General features: G+C 43.7%; 1 protein-coding gene across 1 annotated transcript; it reads left to right on the top strand.

Annotated features, from left to right (window-relative positions):
• The first annotated feature begins 12,231 nt into the window (after positions 1–12,231).
• Positions 12,232–12,831, top strand: LOC138439693 (GTP-binding nuclear protein Ran-like). The gene has a single exon (XM_069588805.1). The coding sequence runs from the start codon at positions 12,232–12,234 to the stop codon at positions 12,829–12,831; it is 600 nt and encodes a 199-aa protein (XP_069444906.1).
• Positions 12,832–13,959: the final 1,128 nt, after the last annotated feature.

Below are 13,959 nucleotides of genomic sequence, written 5' to 3'. Positions count from 1 at the left end.
TTCTTCAGTGATCAATGCAAAGAAATAGAGGAAAAGAACAGAATGGGAAAGACTAGAGATCTCTTTAAGAAAATTAGAGATACCAAGGGAACATTTCATGCAAAGATAGGCTCGATAAAGGACAGAAATGGTCTGGACCTAACAGAGGCAGGAGATGTTAAGAAGAGGTGGCAAGAATACACAGAAGAACTGTACAAAAAAATCTTCATGACCCAGATAATCATGATGGTGTGATCACTCATCTAGAGCCAGATATCCTGAAATGTGAAGTCAAATGGGCCTTGGAAAGAATTGCTACAAACAAAGCTAGTGGAGGTGATGGAATTCCAGTGGAGCTATTTCAAATCCTGAAAGATGATGCTCTGAAAGTGCTGCACTCAATATGCCAGCAAATTTGGAAAGCTCAGCAGTGACCACAGGACTGGAAAAGGTCAGTTTTCATTCCAATCCCAAAGAAAGGCAATGCCAAGGAATGCTCAAACTACTGCACAATTGCACTCATCTCACATGCTAGTAAAGTAATGCTCAAAATTCTCCAAGCCAGGCTTCAGCAACACATGAACCATGAACTTCCAGATGTTCAAGCTGGTTTTAGAAAAGGCAGAAGAACCAGAGATCAAATTGCCAACATCCATTGGCTCATGGAAAAAGCAAGAGAGTTCCAGAAAAACATCGATTTCTGCTTTATTGACTATGCCAAAGCCTTTGACTGTGTGGATCACAATAAACTGTGGAAAATTCTGAAAGAGATGGGAATACCAGACCACCTGACCTGCCTTTTGAGAAACCTGTATGCAGGTCAGGAAGCAGCACTTAGAACTGGACATGGAACAACAGACTGGTTCCAAATAGAAAAAGGAGTATGTCAAGGCTGTATATTGTCACCCTGCTTATTTAACTTATATGCAGAGTACATCATGAGAAACGCTGGACTGGAAGAAGCACAAGCTGGAATCAAGATTGCTGGGAGAAATATCAATAACCTCAGATATGCAGATGACACCACCCTTATGGCAGAAAGTGAAGAGGAGCTAAAAAGCCTCTTGATGAAAGTGAAAGAGGAGAGTGAAAAAGTTGGCCTAAAGCTCAACATTCAGAAAATGAAGATCATGGCATCCGGTCCCATCACTTCATGGGAAATAGATGGGGAAACAGTGGAAACAGTGTCAGACTTTATTTTTGGGGGCTCCAAAATCGCTGCAGATGGTGACTGCAGCCATGAAATTAAAAGATGCTTACTCCTTGGAAGAAAAGTTATGACCAACCTAGATAGCATATTCAAAAGCAGAGACATTACTTTGCCGACTAAGGTCCGTCTAGTCAAGGCTATGTTTTTTCCAGTGGTCATGTATGGATGTGAGAGTTGGACTGTGAAGAAGGCTGAGCACTGAAGAATTGATGCTTTAGAACTGTGGTGTTGGAGAAGACTCTTGAGAGTCCCTTGGACTGCAAGGAGATCCAACCAGTCCATTCTGAAGGAGATCAGCCCTGGGATTTCTTTGGAAGGAATGATGCTAAAGCTGAAACTCCAGTACTTTGGCCGCCTCATGCGAAGAGTTGACTCATTGGAAAAGACTCTGATGCTGGGAGGGATTGGGGGCAGGAGGAGAAGGGGACAATAGAGGATGAGATGGCTGGATGGCATCACTGACTCTATGGGCGCAAGTCTGAGTGAACTCTGGGAGTTGGTGATGGACAGGGAGGCCTGGAGTGCTGTGATTCATGGGGCGCAATGAGTCGGACATGACTGAGCAACTGAACTGAACTGAACTGAGCATGGCCCCGCCCATCAGAATGAGACTCAGTTTCACCCTCAGTCAGTCTCTCCCATCAGGAAGCTTCCATAAGCCTCTTGTCCTTCTCCATCAGAGGGCAGACAGACTGAAAACCACAATCACGGAAAACTACCCAATCTAATTGCATGGACCACAGCCTTGTCTAACTCAAGGACACTATGAGCCATGCCCTGTGGGGCCACCCAGGATGGATGTTCATGGCAGAGAGTTCTGACAAAACATGGTCCACTGGAGAAGGGAATGGCAAGCCACTTTAGTCTTCTTGCCTTGAGAACAGTATGAAAAGGCAAAAAGATAGGACACTGAAAGATGAACTCCCATCTGGGTCAATAGTGCCCAATATGCTACTGAAGATCAATGGAGAAATAACTCCAAACAGAATGAAGAGACAGAGCCAAAGCAAAAACAACATCCAGTTTTGGATGTGACGAGTGATGGAAGCAAGATCCGATGCTGTAAAGAGCAATACTGCATAGGAACCTGGAATGTTAGGTCCATGAATCAAGGCCCATTGGAAATGGTCAAACAAGAGATGGCAAGAGTGAACGTCAACGTTTTAGGAATCAGTGAACTAAGATGGACCGGAATGGGTGAATTTAACTCAGATGACCATTATATCTACCACTGTGGGCAAGAATCCCTTAGAAGAAATGGAGTAGCCATCCTAGTCAACAAAAGAGTCCAAAATGCAGTACTTGGATGCAATCTCAAGAATGACAAAATGATCTCTGTTTGTTTCCAAGGCAAACCATTCAATATCACGGTAATCCAAGTCTCTGCCCTGGCCAGTAACACTAAAGAAGCTGAAGTTGAATGGTTCTATGAAGACCTACAAGACCTTCTAGAACTAGCACCCCCAAAAGATGTCCTCTTCATTATAGGGGACTAGGATGCAAAAGTAGGAAATCAAGAAACACCTGGAGTAACAGGCAAATTTGGCTTTGGAATATGGAATGAAGCAGGGCAAAGGCTAATAAAGTTTTGCCAAGAGAACACACTAATCATAGCAGACACTGTCTTCCAACAACACAAGAGAAGACTCTACACATGGACATCACCAGATAGTCAATACCAAAATCAGATTGATTAATTCTTTGCAGCCAAAGATGGAGAAGCTCTATACAGTGAGCAAAAACAAGACTGTGATCTGACTGTGGCTCAGATCATGAACTCCTTATTGCCAAATTCAGACTTAAACTGAAGAAAGTAAGGGAAACCACTAGACCACTCAGGTATGATATAAATCAAATCCCTTATGATTATACAGTACAAGTGAGAAATAGATTCAAGGGACTAGATCTGATAGAGTGCCTGATGAACTATGGACGGAGGTTTATGACATTGTACAGGAGACAGGGATCAAGACCATCCCCAAGAAAAAGAAATGAAAAAAAGCAAAATGGCTGTCTGAGGAGGCCTTACAAACAGCTGTGAAAAGAAGAGAAGCCAAAAGCAAAGGAGAAAAGGAAAGATATACCTATTTGAATGCAAAGTTCCAAAGAATAGCAAGGAGAGATAAGAAAGCCTTTCTCAGTGATCAATGCAAAGAAATAGAGGAAAACAAGAGAATGGGAAAGACTAGAGATCTCTTCAAGGAAATTAGAGATACCAAGGGAATATTTCATGCAAAGATGGGCTCAACAAAGGGCAGAAATGGTATGGACCTAACAGAGGCAGGAGATATTAAGAAGAGGTGGCAAGAATACATGGAAGAACTGTACAAAAAAGATCTTCATGACCCAGATAATCATGATGGTGTGATCATTCACCTAGAGTCAGACGTACTGGAATGTGAGGTCAAGTGGGCCTTAGGAAGCATCACAACAAACAAAGCTAGTGGAGGTGATGGAATTCCAGTGGAGCTATTTCAAATCCTGAAAGATGATGCTCTGAAAGTGCTGCACTCAATATGCCAGCAAATTTGGAAAACTCAGCAGTGACCACAGGACTGGAAAAGGTCAGTTTTCATTCCAATCCTAAAGAAAGGCAATGCCAAGGAATGCTCAAACTACTGCACAATTGCACTCATCTCACATGCTAGTAAAGTAATACTCAAAATTCTCCAAGCCAGGCTTCAGCAACACATGAACCATGAACTTCCAGATGTTCAAGCTGGTTTTAGAAAAGGCAGAAGAACCAGAGATCAAATTGCCAACATCCATTGGCTCATGGAAAAAGCAAGAGAGTTCCAGAAAAACATCGATTTCTGCTTTATTGACTATGCCAAAGCCTTTGACTGTGTGGATCACAATAAACTGTGGAAAATTCTGAAAGAGATGGGAATACCAGACCACCTGACCTGCCTTTTGAGAAATCTGTATGCAGGTCAGGAAACAACAGTTAGGATTGGACATGAAACAATAGACTGGTTCCAAATCGGGAAAGAAGTACATCAAGGCTGTATATTGTCACCCTGCTTATTTAACTTATATGCAGAGTACATCATGAGAAACACTGGACTGGAAGAAGCACAAGCTGGAATCAAGATTGCCTGGAGAAATATCAATAACCTCAGATATGCAGATGACACTACCCTTACAGCAGAAAGTGAAGAAGAACTAAAAGTGTCTTGATGAAAGTGAAAGAGGAGAATGAAAAAGTTGGCTCAAAGCCCAACATTCAGAAAACGAAGATCATGGCATCTGGTCCCATCACTTCATGGCAAATAGATGGGGAAACAGTGACTGACTTTATTTTCTGGGGCGCCAAGATCACTGCAGATGAAATTACTCCTTGGAAGAAAAGTTATGACCAACCTAGACAGCCTATTAAAAAGCAGAGACATTACTTTGCCAGCGAAGATCCATCTAGTCAAGGCTATGGTTTTTCTAGTAGTCATGTATGTGAGAGTTGGACTATAAAGAAAGCTGAGTGCCGAAGAATTAATGCTTTTGAACTGTGGTGTTGGAGAAAACTCTTGAGAGTCTTTTGGACAGCATGGAGATCCAACCAGTCCATCCTAGAGGAAATCAGTCCTGAATATTCATTGGAAGGACTGATGCTGAAGCTGAAACTCCAGTACTTTGGGCACCTGATGTGAAGAGCTGACTCATTTGAAAAGACCCTGATGCTGAGAAAGATTGAAGGCAGGAGGAGAAGGGGACAACAGAGGATGAGATGGTTGGATGGCATCACAGACTCAATGGACATGAGTTTGAGTGAACTCCAGGAGTTTGGGATAGATGGGGAGGCCTGGCGTGCTGCAGTGCATAGGGTCACAATGCAGTGCATAGGACGTGACTGAGCGACTGAACTGAACTGAACTGAGAAACCATAGTGACGCAGCTACAAACCAGGGCATGGCAAACAGCCCCCAGAAGTCAGGATGCAGGTGTGGAGAAGCGTGTCTCTCAGAGGCTCTAGAGGGAACCAGCCCTGTTGATACCTTGATTTCAGATTTCTGCGTTCCTGAATGGTGAGAGAATAAATTCCTGCAGAATTAAGCTATTCAGTTTGTGGTAATTTGTTATAGCAGCCCTAGGAAACTGATACAGTTGCCACTTATTCAGTGTTCCAAATAAACGCATTCTGTAAAATGCTTTCCCTCATTTATTCCTCAAGACAATCCTTTTGGATAAACATTCGTGTCATTATTTTACAGATGAGGAAACTGAGCTGAAGCACACACAGTGAATAATAAGTAACAAAGTCAAAATTTACACCAAGGTCATGTTCTCAGCCAGCTTCCAACCGTGGCCACCATTAACCATTGGGGACAAAGTCCCTAGAATGGGAGGTGGTAGAGGCGGGCCAGATCTACAAGGTGGAAAGATCTGAAAGGTGCAGAATTTCTAGAAACAAACAAGCCATGGGAAAACATTGGCTTTTATAAGAGAATGCTTTTACTTCAAATTTGAGGGAGGGGAGGCAGAGGAGCAGGTGGAAATGCAGGAAAAATTGAAATATAAACACATGCATTGATACAAGCATTCCTAAATCTAAAATCATCTGATTTCATTTAGAGACTAAAATGCATTATGCATAAGTTAGTTTTTGCTGGCAGAATTATCTGGTTTTATGGACAAGGACTGTGCAAGGACTCAGAAATATCAAAACAGCTGAGGTTTAGGGTGATGTGAATACAAATGGATTTTTTAATCTATTAAAATTAACTTTAATATTATAGCATTCATGTGATTAAAAAAAAAAACAAAACCCAGCAGCAATATAGTATGTCTAGAGTATTTAGAGGCAAAAATTTCCCCAAAATAGTTTTTAAAAATGAGCAAAATAATCAATTGCTGTGGTGGGTTGGGTTTTGTGTGTATAATCCCCTCAGGCCCTCTTTTCCCACCATTGGAGTCTCCAGCACACTGCCCTGCCCAGCCAAGTTGTTCACAGGAGTGTTCCCTTCTGGCTCAGCAGGGCAAGATAGTCACGAGCAAACTGCCAGTCTTTCCACAGACTGGCAATGGTTAATGGTGGCCACGGTTGGAAGCTGGCTGAGAACGTGACCTTGGTGTAAATTTTGACTTTGTTACTTATTTGTTTCCAAGGACCACAACTGATCTTGCTGTAGTGACTTGTGCCTCTCTGACCAACAAGGAAAGAGGCTTCTATGTATGTTTAAGCAAAGATGTAACTCATTAGATTTTTCTCATGAACAGCCCAGGTTAGGGCTTCCCTGGTGGCTCAGTGGTAAAGAATCATTTTGCCAGTGCAGGAGACACAGGTGCGATCCCTGATCCAGGAAGATCCCACATGCCATGGGAGCAACTAAGCCTGTGCCCCACACCTACTGAGCCTGTGCTCTAGAGTCCAGGAACCACAGCTACTGAAGTCCATGTGCCCAAGAGCCTGTACTCTGCAACAAGAGAAGCCCCAGCAATGAGAAGACCGCACTCTGCAACTAGAGAATAGTGCCTGCTCGCTGCAACTAGATAAAAGCCTGCACAGCAACAAAAGCCCAGCACAGTCAAAAATAAATAAAATTTGGGAAAAAATTGGCATGCTTTCTCTGTAAAGAGCTTGATAATAAACATTTTAAAAAGAGAGAGAGAGAATAGCCCAGGGTAAGGTAGTGCACAGCCCAAAGGAACAGACTAAAACTAGTAACCACTCACCTTCACTGAGCACCTATGCACTGGGCATCGTGCTAGGTATGCCTGATTTCCTCTGCTCTAACTGTGGTCCCTGGAAGTAGGCGTCACTGCCACCACTTCACAATCCTGAGACTACACACCCAGTAAGTGGCCACGAGGGCCCTGGTTCATGCATCTAGGTCTGTAGATAGCAGACTGTGTGTCTCTACTGTAGGCTTTTGATCCATGCTTGTCAGATGACCCTGCACATGAGACGAATTGTGGATATTCTATAACCTGGTAACATCATAGCAAGATGGTGCTAGGGCTGGTAAGAGATTGGACTTTCCACTCAGACATTAGATTTGGGTGATGTGACATGTGGGAGGCCTCTTAGGGGAACAGCATAAGGAACAGTGCTGGAGTATTAGCTTGGCACAGTCTCACCAATGAGAGGCTTGCTAAGCCCTACTCAGAGGTTCCCACAAGCTCAACCTCAACAGGGAGATTACCGCAGCCACCAACCTTGCTGTGGTAAACTGGAGAGATTGCTTACCAAATATCCCCAGCAGATAGCCTCTACTTTGCTTTGTGGGTAGTGTATCCCTTGATCTTATTGCATTAATCATAACTTCAATAAACTCTGAATTTGAGAGGCTAATTCTAGAGAAGAACCAGTCTTCCAAGCCAAGGCATCTGACTCCAAAGGCAGGGCTCCTTTTCATGGTTCCAGGCTGCCTCCTTACACTTACAGGGCTTGCCCTGGTCTCCCTTGAGTGGTCCCACTTCCTCATGGTGGTGAGGGAGGTCTTGGGGAGGGAAAAGCGGATCTATCCAGCGACCCTCAGGCACTTTGTGTTGGAAACTGTCTGGATAAAGCCAGACTGTGTCTGTGAATATTTCTGTGGATATTCTTGCTAGATCTGTTCTGCTCTTCATCTGGTGGTCTTTCCTCCCAGGAAAAGGTTATGTGTGCCAGGGTTGTGTAGCTGAATTCTAAAACTTTGAGGCAGACACTCCAGGGACATTGATAAGGCAAGTGGCCAAGCTGGGATCTCCCAAGTCTTAGTCCAACAACCAATTCCTCCAGTTTCTTTGCTCTTAAAAGCAGTGGTAACAGTATTAATAGTAATAACTAGTGGCAAGGGTCCACACTGTAAAAATAGAGCAATTAATATGGTATGGAATTCACCAAATATTCAATTTGTTCATTCTACAGATAAGTTTAAGGGACGTGTCCAAAGGCACTCTGCTAATTAGGCCTTCCCCGGCAGAGGAAAGGCCGGGAACCAGCGGCCATCTCTCCCTAAGACATGATGCACTTTCCTTCCAAACTTTCTCTGATGGTCTGAGTGCTGGAGATCAGGAAAGAGGCTTTAATAGAATTTGACTTACACATGCATCTTAATTAAGAAGCAAATTAGAATTGCTTGATGGGTACACTTTGAAAGAGAAAAGGCACACAAAATGATTGTCAGTCACTGAGTCCACTGAAACATCTAGCCTATGGCTGAGAGCTTCGATGGATGGTGGGTTTGCTTGTTTCCAAATAAGCGAAATCACTGCCTTGCCAGAAAGGGTCCAAGGAGGCCCCCTCCCTGGAGCCCGTGTTGGGATAATGAAGGCCTCTGTAGCCTCCGTTCCAGGGGAGGAAGCTGGCCACCTGGGTCCCTGACACCAAAGGTGATGAGGTGGCTCAGGAAGTGTGGGGACATTCCTTTTTCTCCCTCAGGGGAATGTAGCTGCTGTCTGACTTACTACTTTGTTTTCAGTACACAGGGCAGTACTCATCTGAGGCTGTTGCTCAATACATGCCTTTTCCTTCTGGTAACTAATCAAAATCGTAGCAAAAGAATCCAGAGGAATGTTGTGAAAGGGGCAAGAGAGTTGGAGTCAGAGCCAATCTGAGTTTTGCTGCTACTTGACTGTGTGGCCTTGGGCTGGTCCCTCAAGTTCTTTGGGCCTTATGTCCACTCTGTCTCTCAGGGATGTGGGGCTACACTGCAGTGGCCATTAAACATTTCCAGTTGTTCAGTTGTTCAAGGAGATGCACAGGACCCAAATGAGAATGCTTCCACATCCACAGTTGATTACAGAAAATGGAGACGGTAGAGCAGTTACATGAAAGTAAGGATGTGCATCCCAGCTGAATGCTGCCTCGTAGCAAGAGGACGGGAGAGGCCCAGAGCCAGCAGGCTCCTGCTATCTTCTTTCCCTAATGCCATAGTAAGTGCACTTTCTCAGACCAGAAACCACCAACTGTCACTGATACCTTGGAAATAGTGAATCCAAATTAGAGTCTCTGCTGGAACTGTTTGTATTGACTATTTCGCTGGTCCTGTAGGCACCATCCTGTTACATAACTAGCCCCAACAGCAGAGCCCTCTGACGGGCTCATCAAGACCAGGGGCAAATCGTTAATCTCACCCTCATCAATGAACATTGCTTTTAGGCTGGGGCAGACCATCCACAACCTCTAGGGACCCATGATTACAATGCAGTGCTATTAGTCAGCAGGCTCCTTGCCTTGAACAAGAGTTAGCTGTGTGCAGGAACTTTAGCAAAGCCACTTAGACTAATTCCAGTCCTACTAGAATTCACTCTCATGGGTACCATATCAGAAAATACATATGTTCAGTATACTATAAAACATTATAGAATGTTGTTGTTTTAGTATATGCAACATCTTCCTGTGTCTTTCATTTTCACAATGTTATTCCTTCCTGGATGGGATGCTCACCCACCCACTTTAGGGGGCTGATTCACGCCCCCCAAAGGCTAATGGAAGGTAGGACACAGAAGAAAAGGTGGTGAGACTTCTAATGATTCTGTAAATGATACTAGGTCATCATTAGCAAGAGAGGGAGGTGTTTGTCTTGGAGCATCACTCTGGTTCAGGCCTGAGAAGGGCGGGTTTCTTGCCAGCATCTAACTCTGTGGAGATGGAAAAGCAGACAGATTCCAGTAACTTGAGTGCTTCAGCAGGAGTGAGGGAAAGACAACCAGGTTCCCTTGGAAAAGGAAGAGGAAAATGGGGCTGAGAGGAGGGATGGCCTTTGCTTTTCTGAGGTTGTCTTAACAGGAAAGAGACATGGTAGAAAAGAGGAAACTTTTTCTAACATTCTTTGGATCCCATATATAGGATTAATCACCCACAGAAAGACTTTCTGGAAATGGGCTACATCTTCCTGCCTTTTCAAATGATGAGAGCATTAAGAAGGATGTACACCTGGTCCTCAAGGAGTATAAGGCACTGAGCCTTGGGCCTCTTTTGATTTCCTGACTCACCTAGCTGGGGGCCAGGCCCAGATGGTAGACTTGTGGATCACCCTAGAGAGATCAAGATGACCTCACATGTGGTGCTCAGTGGACAAAACTCAGGTCAATGAGCCTGATACCTTTTTTGAGTTCGTGTGGATCTTCTAACTACCAAGGAGAGCCTTCTCTCATTAAACACCCTGGCATTTTTCATTTCCGTGAGACGCAGACAAAAGCTAGTTCCCTGGAGACTTTCTCAAAGTGGAGACAGCCTCAGTGTGCAGTGGATTTAAACACACTGAGGGGCCTTTGCTAAGTCCTCCATCTCCCAGGAGTGACACATGCTTTTTGGTACTGATGGAGCCAGAGATTGTTTCACCCCAACTCTTTCTTGTGCGACAGCTGAGAGTCTTGTGGAGTTTATGTTCTTTAAGGGCCTTGCTTTCTAAGTTGTTACTGGAAAGGGACACTTTAGCATCCCGAAGAGAAAATATTTTCTTTCCCTCATCTTGATAGGAGGTGAAAAAGACAGACGCCAATCTCAATGCCAATATTAAGCAGGCAGAGGATCTGAATTTCTGCATTTAGGGGATATCAGTAAATGCGGAAGGAAAAAAACAGGCCCCCAAAGGGATAATGATCAACAACAACAAAAATTTATTAGATACCCTGTATGTCTTGGTACTAAGAGACCACAGAGGAATAAGGAATATGAAACCTGTTATTGTAGGGCTGGATTTCCAGTTGAGGATTCCAGGACAGACACACAATGGATGAATTATAACTCCTGCTACTTTTCATTGAGCACTTATTCTGTGTTCAGTTCAGTCGCTCAGTCGTGTCCGACTTTTTGAGACCCCATGAACCACAGCACGCCAGGCATCCCTGTCCATCACCAACTGCTGGAGTCTACCCAAACCCATGTCCATTGAGTCGGTGATGCCATCCAACCATCTCATCCTCTGTCGTCCCCTTCTCCTTCTTTCAATCTTTCCCAGCATCAGGGTCTTTTCAAAATGAGTCAGCTCTTTGCAGCAAGTGGCCAGAGTATTGGAATTTCAGCTTCAACATCAGTCTTTCCAATGAACACCCAGGACTGATCTCCTTTTGGATGGGCTGGTTGGATCTCCTTGCAGTCCAAGGGACTCTCAAGAGTCTTCTCCAACACCACAGTTCAAAAACATCAATTCTTCCGTGCTCAGCTTTCTTTATGGTCCAACTCTCACCCTTGACACCCATTCCATGTGCAGGCAAGAGGAACTCCAGGGTACAACAGAAAGAGCACCCACTAAAAGCTAGGGCACTCTGGGAAGGCTCTGTGGAGGAGGTGGGACTTGCCTGGACCTGGAGGATACACACCAGTTAGACCAAATGAGAGGAACAGAATACTGGAAAATGTTACTTTGTCTGTGATTACTTTGGTGATGCCTGTTTCCAATCTGCTAAAGGCAGGTACTGTGACTGCTCCCCTTCCCCAATCCTCTGTGACCCTGGTGTTTTTGAGATCAAGGGTAAGGAGCAGGTTTTCAGACTCACCTAAGAAAGTAAGAGCGGAGCAGTCTGCATCACAGCAGACCTTCCAAAAAATTGTATTTGACCTGTGGCAGCAAAAGTGCAGTACAGTATGTGGTCTTTTGGAGGGAGAGGGCTTAGAATGTGGTTTTTATTTTAAAATCTCAAGTATTAAAATAATAATAATAAAATAAAATAAAATCTCAAGTATTTCTTGCAGATTTTTGTGATATGTTTCTTTCACACATCTGATGAGAAGATTCCAAATGATTATGTTTCAGTATGAGATCTGGGTTTTTCTAACCTCACGCTTCCCCTAATGACAATAAATGTCATCTCTTAACTCAAATGATTATGGTCCTAAAAGCCTATATTTATGGGAAAATCTCCAATGTTTAATTCAAGTAAGAGTCTGAGCAGCTCAAGGCCCAACTTCACACTCACAGTTCCTCCTGCCCTCTAAAAGTTCAAGGTTAAAGAGAGCTCAATATTATTGGGAGAACTGTGATTTATTTATCTATGAACAGATCAAAGGGGAAAAATCAAATAGTCTTATTTATAGATCTTGAGAAAAAAATTTGATTTAAAAATCCATTTTGGGCTCAGTCAGGCGGCACAGAGATGCTTCTGGAAGTAACATCGCGATGGCTGCCCAAGGAGAACCCCAAGTTCAGTTCAATTTTGTATTGGTTGGTGATGGTGGTACTAGAAAAACTACATTCATGAAACGTCATCTGACTGGTGAATTTGAGAAGAAGTATGTAGCTACCTTGAATGTTGAGGTCCATCCTCTTGTGTTCCATACCAACAGAGGACTGATTAAGTTCAATGTATGGTATACAGCTGGTCAGGAGAAATTTGGTGGACTGAGAGATGGCTATTATATAGAAGCTCAGTGTGCCATTATGTTTGATGTAACAGCAAGAGTTACTTATAAGAATGTGCCTAACTGGCATAGAGATCTGGTACAAGTGTGTGAGAACATCCTGATTGTGTTGTGGGGCAACAAAGTGGATATTAAGGACAGAAAGGTTAAGGCAAAGTCAACTGTCTTCCACCAAAAGAAGAATCTTCAGTACTATGACATTTCTGCCAAAAGTAGCTGCAACTTTGAAAAGCCCTTCCTCTGGCTTGCTAGAAAACTGATTGGAGACCCTAACCTGGAGTTTGTTGCCATGCCTGCTCTTGCTGCGCCAGAGGTGGTCATGGACCCAGCCTTGGCAGCACAGTATGAGCCGATTTAGAGGTTGCTCAGACAGCTTCTCTCCCGGAAGGAGATGATGACCTGTGAGAAAGTGAAGCTGGGGCCCAGCGTCGGAAGTCTAGTTTTATAGGCAACTGTCCTGTGACATCAGTGGTGCAGCATGTTTCCCACTTTATTACATAGCTAAGCAGAACACGTGCTTAATCTTTGGATGCTGAAGGAGATGGATGGGCTTTGGAGTGAATGTGGCAGTTTAAAAAAAAAATACCTTCATTTTTTGGACCCACGTATTTAGGTGTTTTGGAACACAGTTGTTTCCTCCCTGAGTTTCAAATATAAGACTGCTCTAGTCACATGACAGTATTAAGAGGTGGAAGCTTGTTACTGTCATTCCCATTCCTTTTCATTTAAAATCAGAATAAAGTTGTATTTCAAATATCTAAGCAAGTGAATTCATCTTTTGTTTAAAGGAACATTTTAAAACCACTAACAGGGAAAGTTGTGCCATGTTACTACTTGAATTGCCTTTGCTATTACCACTTAATTTGAAATCAATTAGGTTAAATGCTCCTAATTTTCTGTATACTTGAATCATTTCACACAAATGTAATGACAAGTCAACAGTATTGTATTTGATAAGTTGTTCAGTTCAGTTCAGTTCAGTCGCTCAGTCGTGTCCAACTCTGCGACCCCATGAATCGCAGCACGCCAGGCCTTCCTGTCCGTCACCAACTCCCGGAGTTCACTCAGACTCGTGCCCATCGAGTCAGAGATGCCATCCAGCCATCTCATCCTCTGCCGTCCCCTTCTTCTCCTGCCCCCAATCCCTCCCAGCATCAAAGTCTTTCCCAATGAGTCAACTCTTCCCATGAGGTGGCCAAAGTACTGGAGTTTCAGCTTTAGCATCATTCTTTCCAAAGAAATCCCAGGGCTGATCTCCTTCAGAATGGAGTGGTTGGATCTCCTTGCAGTCCAAGGGACTCTCAAGTTGTTAAGAGGTGTAAATAATATCAATAGTTAGGCTAAAATAACATCTATCCCACCTGCCTTTGGGCTTAGGTAGTATCACCTGGAGATGAGATTTATGTGACCTGTCAAAGGTGGCATTTGCTTCAGATGTTTCAAACAGTTAAGAATTAACTTTGCATTTTATGGCAAAGTGACCATT

This window comes from Ovis canadensis, chromosome 4, assembly GCF_042477335.2.
Source record: "Ovis canadensis isolate MfBH-ARS-UI-01 breed Bighorn chromosome 4, ARS-UI_OviCan_v2, whole genome shotgun sequence".
NCBI classification, from domain to species: Eukaryota; Metazoa; Chordata; class Mammalia; order Artiodactyla; family Bovidae; genus Ovis; species Ovis canadensis.
The sequence above is the reverse complement of the archived record's forward strand: the minus strand, read 5'-3'. Positions and strand labels throughout refer to the sequence as shown.